This window comes from Amia ocellicauda, chromosome 6 (genome assembly GCF_036373705.1).
Source record: "Amia ocellicauda isolate fAmiCal2 chromosome 6, fAmiCal2.hap1, whole genome shotgun sequence".
NCBI lineage: Eukaryota > Metazoa > Chordata > Actinopteri > Amiiformes > Amiidae > Amia > Amia ocellicauda.
Genome location: NC_089855.1, coordinates 5351647 through 5357348, shown reverse-complemented (window position 1 = coordinate 5357348; position 5702 = coordinate 5351647). Strand labels below are relative to the sequence as shown.

Here is a 5702-nt window from a genome sequence, read left to right as displayed (position 1 = left end):
CCTACAAACAATACACAGAATTAACAGGACAACTCTCCAAAAGCATTTATTCACAAGATTAATAAGAACATAACTATTTTTGCATTATCCTTGATAAACCTTTGAATTTATTTTTTAATTGTTTTAATTTGTGTAAATAAATTATTATAAGTATTTAAAAAATCTGTACACATTTTCATTACATTTAATCAGATTAGGTATATAGATAGATGTTTTAATTGAAGAACTATAACAAATAAAACTATAAATACTAATAAAGCTATTCAAATACTATTCTATGAAAATTTAACTGGCTATTTTTAACTTTGAGGACTTTTTTTCTGAATGAGTCAAATGATTCACAAATCAATGATTTCAAATTGCTCAAAGGAAATACCTCGAGGTGAATATTCTATTCCGAATTTTCCCAAAAAAGAGAACTCCCAGGACCATGAACACAAAGATATCCAGCACTTACCCTTGTAATTCACTGGTTGCGTAAGACTTTCTGTTTCTTATGAGATATGTAATCCAGTTCTGATTTTAAGCGGGTAAAGTCTTCTTTTCAATTTGCAAACTATGAGCAATACACAATATTTGGCATATTTTAAAGTATGGATTAGAACACTGTGTTAAAGCATGAGTTAAAATTAAATCAGATCCATCCATTTATGAGTTAAATCTGAGTTTTTCTGTGGAAAATAAAAATACAATGAGAAAGCAACTACTTTCCTTTAAACATGTCTTGAAAGATTGAGCTAACTTTGATTTCTATAGGAAAAAAACATGGTTGCCTTTATATATTTAGAAGGGAAACAAAATGGCCCACATTGACTTTGTTTAAAGGATTAGTCTACAAAAGGACAAATGTAATCAGTTCTCAGTGAAAAGCTCTGCAGACTGCAAGGTGAGATGCACATTGCACATTTGGCATTCGCACATTCAGAAGCAGCGCTGGCAGCCTGGGGTTTGCTGGGCTTATCTCCTGCTTGCCAGCCAGCATTTCTTTTAATTATAGGGCAGTCAGGCTTGTTTAAGTTCCTTTCCCATCATTTCTGATTTTATTTACCTCTCTTCAGCATTGAGTAAGCGTCGCGACCCGTCATTACACCTCAGAAAGAAAAAGGCAAAAGAAGGATGGATGGTCTAAAGACGACGGCCCTGCACGCCCCAAATTATAAAGACCTGCATTTTAATAACATCCTGTCTACGTTTTAATAGCATCCCATGTGGCCAGCGGCTCAGAGGCTGGCAGGGCTGTGAGCGGTCTTTGTGTGCGCTGTCTCCGCGGTCTTGCCGTCCCCTGCTCTGCTGCAGTGGAGGAGAAGGGAGGGCACGATGTCAAGAAGCCGGAGTTCTTTCATTCACAGATGATGTGTGCTCTTTTCTTTTTTTCTGGTTTTGGAGAGGGAGCAGTTTCTGAAGAAGCGTTCTCAGCCCTGCGGAAGTACTTAGCACTAATTGGCCGGTGTTCTTTGGAAATTGTACCATAACAGGAGCTGCTGGGCTGCGGGGCGCTGATAGGAGCTCACTCAGTAGGCAGCCTCTCAGGGCAGAGCAGGGCGAGAGCACAACGCTCAGGCACAATGGATCCGGGGATGTGTGTCGCTGAAATGCTGGGGATGTTTTTCTCCATCGTGGCTTGGCTCTGCTCGTTGGCCACCACCATCATGCCCCAGTGGCTGACTCTGTCCACCGACCTGCTGCAGACGGAGAGCTACCAGCTCGGCTTGTGGGAAACCTGCGTGGTCCAGGACCTGGGGGGTACAGAGTGCAGGGCGTATGACAGCATGCTAGGCCTCAACCCAAACATCAGACTTGCACGGATCCTCATGTGCGTGACCATGGTTGTGGGCATACTGGGGGTGCTGCTGCCCATTCCCGGACTCTACCTGGTGAACAGCTGCAACGGTGTTGAAGGCCAGAGGTCCAAGAGGATCCTGAAGGTCATGGGGGGGGTCTTCTCCTGCCTGGCAGGAGTCACCTGCCTGGTCCCCGTGTCCTACATGGCACACTTGGCGGTGCTCAAGTTCTGGGATGAGTCGGTCCCCGATATCGTGCCCCGCTGGGAGTTCGGGGACGCCCTGTTCTGTGGCTGGACCGCCGGGTTCCTGCACATCGTGGCGGGGGTCCTGCTGGTCTGTTCCCACCTGTGTTTCCGCCAGGAGGCAGGGGGCGCGTACCCCCGGGGCCCGCCGAAGGTCACCGCTTTGGATGCCTCGAGCAGGAAGAAGACGGAGTACGTCTGAGAGGCAGGGATACACTGCTCCCTGAGAGCCTTTGAGGAGAGTTCAAGCAGCTGAAATCTCTCCACATCTCTCTCTCTCTCCCTCTCTCGCTCACTCTCTTTCTAGAGATGAATCGCTGCTCTCTCTTCCAGGCTTTTTACATGCTTTAACTAAATCACTGTGGTGCCTTCACCGAGACTACACTTGACTTATACTTGCTTTTGTTAGTCGCATCTGGAGCCACAATAGACTGAGAGTTGTGACTGGTTTCAACTGAGTTGTTTTAGACTGAGGATCAAATCTGTGCACAATGCTGCTGCTGCTGCTTCTACTCTCTTTTTCTTTTCTTTTTGTACCTCAGAATCAGCAGGGTTATGTTTTTCTGTCAATTCAGGGTTTTCTCCTCACTTCATTTCACACAGACACAGAGAAGTTGGTTCCAGGTGTAGTGGATTGAAAATTCTCTACAATGTTTGCAGCCAAGCTAACCAAAATGTCCTTTTCAAACAGGATCCAAAGACAAACTGTACTGATCGATGTGATGAATCCAATCTTCTGCTTATAAAGAATTTCTCATTTTGACTTCGACAAGCCAATTCAAATGTTGAGGATATATATTTGTATGTAAACTTGGCTATTGTGTGACTATAGTTATATATCTGACAACATTGAGATGTGTTTGACTGTTGCTCTATCACTTCTTATGTCACAGGGCAGGGAGAGACGCTGTCAATTGTCAATGTAGGCGTCTTTATCAAAAGTGTTTAATTCTGTAATTTTTTAAACCATCTCTGAGCAGAAGGATCCTATAAAACCCTCCCTCCCGCATCAAAACCATCTGTTTAATTCTTTAACACCTTTCTCTAGCAGAGAAGATGCACATATTCGCAGTGTAGTCATGCAGTAAACATTGACCTGGATTTCAGGAGCTCGCTGTACAATGGGCAGGATGAAAGACAGTGAACTTAACTGGACTGTGCATTATAGCAGTTAATTAGACAAAAGACTTCTGCCACCAGGTTCCTCTGCCCGTGGCACCGATTTAAAGCTGTCAATGTGATCTGCTTAACTCGACCCCACTGTGCTTTCTATACTTGACTACAACAACACCATGAGAAATGCTTTGAGACTGTATTATCACGCAGGCTGTTATTTACGTCTCCCAGGACGTTCATGGTATCTTAGTCCCGTTTATTAACGCACGGTTTAAACAGATGACAAGAGGGCACAATTAAATAAAGGTAATTCAGTGTACAAATGAAGAGGAAAAGCTAGATCTATGCATATGTTCACTTTTTATGGGTTGCATTTAAGATTAAGAGAAGTTAAAAACCAAAAAACATATATATTGATTACTTAGAATGAAAACCAATTAAGAACTGCAAAGATATTATTATTATTATTATTATTATTATTATTATTATTATTATTATTATTATTATTATCATTATCATTATCATGCACTTAACAGATTACTTTCTCCAAGTTATGTAACTAGGGTCATCTGTCTTAAACACAGAAAGCAATATTAATTATAACACACAAAATCCAAAGGCATATTAACATAGTCAAATCCATCCAACTTGGCGGTGGGGAACTGTCAGGATATCAAATCTGCAAATGTCAAATTCAGTATAAGTATTATTAGGTATAAAACCGAAGTGTATGTTTTTGTAAGCGAGAAGGAGCAAACAATGTGCCCGTCACATGAGAGAGCGTACAGACCCGTCAAGCTTCGGTCAAGCAGGCGGGGGTGCAGTGTAGCAGGTACAATTACAAAATGTTCTCAGATAAATCAGCCCCCACACAGCCTGTCTTTGTTCCCTCTCTCTTCTCCTCCGGCTCAGAAACTCAAGTGATGTGTGTAGTGCCCAGTGCTTAGGACAACAGATGCTGCCCACCTGCTTGCCACCTGTTTAGAAATGCTTTTCTTCTTTTGTTTGTTTGTATCTTTTTCAATTCAGTATTTGCAAAATTTGATATTTTCCATCTAAACAAATAAAAGCAAACAGTAGCCAGTGAGAAAGAAAAGACAGTTAAACTGAGTGAGTCACAAAGATGCACTTTCTGAGTTCAGTGGTGTTTGATGGTTTTCATTTAAAGAGTACCTGTACTCCGAGAGGGCACAATCAAGCTGTATAATTTCACAGCACAGTTTGGGCAATGTCTGGCGCTTCAGCGTCCCACCAATATGTTTCACAGAGATGCAAGACAGTGGCTTGGAAAAGTGCATTCAGTATGAAAATATAATCTAACCTTGGTTTCGCAGATCTATTCTGCTGGAAAGGGTGTTTGAAAAACATTCATACTGACTTCGCTGTGGGGTCCAGAGCTAAGCTGTGTTTAATGAATGCTTTAATGAACGACACGTATTGGGAAGAATGTGAAACAGATTGCCCAGCAGCTCGCGCTCTTTGATAATTACACAAGTTCACGGGGGTCAAGGAGTGAAAATATTAAAACTGTTTCCAAAAACAATAAGCGGCCGTTGCGGTGATGGTGATCCGGTCTCCGGGCCTCCGTTCCTCCGCACTGTGCGCCGGTCCGAGAGGCTGCCCATCCGAGGGTCCGTGCCCCGGCTGCCCTCTGAAAGACTCCTCTGTTGTTTCTCACAATGAACTCATTATTTCATTATATGCTAATCTTTCAATCTTATTAGTTACAGTGGGAGGTTCTCCCTCGGAGTTGCACATGCATGTATCAGTGTATACGAAACTGAACAATCTCATATCCTTTAATGAGGACAATAGCTAGTATATAATACATATATGAGTTAAATTGCTATGATCTTGTCTTTATATGTGTATGTGTATGTATATATATATATATATATATATCAAAGATGGACGAAGGAGGCTATCGAATGGATCCCAAAAGATGAAAAAAGACCTGGTAGAAGACCAGATAGAAGATAGGAAGATGAAATAATAACTTTTGCAGGCATGACATAAGACAACCAGCGATGGATCAATATAGGCTGATGATGATGATTATATATATATAAATATACTTCATATGTTGCAGTATACAGTATATGTGTCCAAATATCCAGTTTTGGCTGGCTGTAAATTTCCATTATTCAAAAATTAAATAAAGTTTCTATGTAAAAGAAAATGTCTGTCTGTTGTCTTTATTAACAGGTTAATAGGTCAGGTGTGATTTCAATTCTTCAGCAAACCTCAGAGATTTAAGAGTAAAAATCAGCTTCAAATCTCATCCATTCCGTGTTTTACAGATGTGGATGTTATTTGTGCCACTCTACGGCTGAACTTATCAAAAATGAGTCTCTACCCTGGACTTGAAATGAAGTCATGTGTATTTTGTATTTATGAAATATATAGCATGAACTTTATGTACACGAACTTTGTTTTTTGCTTTAAATGCTTTTTTCTAAATATACATCTAGAGATTTAATTAAATATTGTAATTATTACATACTACATCAAATCATAAATATTAAGCATAAGCAAGGCAATATGAATGATTCCTTTTATT

At 40.9% G+C, this 5702-nt stretch overlaps 1 protein-coding gene across 1 annotated transcript; it reads left to right on the top strand.

The window, feature by feature from the left end:
* The first annotated feature begins 1172 nt into the window (after positions 1–1172).
* On the top strand, positions 1173–5270 carry LOC136750811 (putative claudin-24). The gene has a single exon (XM_066705902.1). It carries the CDS (start codon positions 1566–1568, stop codon positions 2226–2228), a length of 663 nt encoding a protein of 220 aa, XP_066561999.1. The 5' UTR covers positions 1173–1565; the 3' UTR covers positions 2229–5270.
* Positions 5271–5702: the final 432 nt, after the last annotated feature.

Excerpts from the sequence above, each read along its gene's own strand:
- LOC136750811 (XM_066705902.1), top strand. The coding sequence starts at position 1,566 with ATGGATCCGGGGATGTGTGTCGCTGAAATGCTGGGGATGTTTTTCTCC.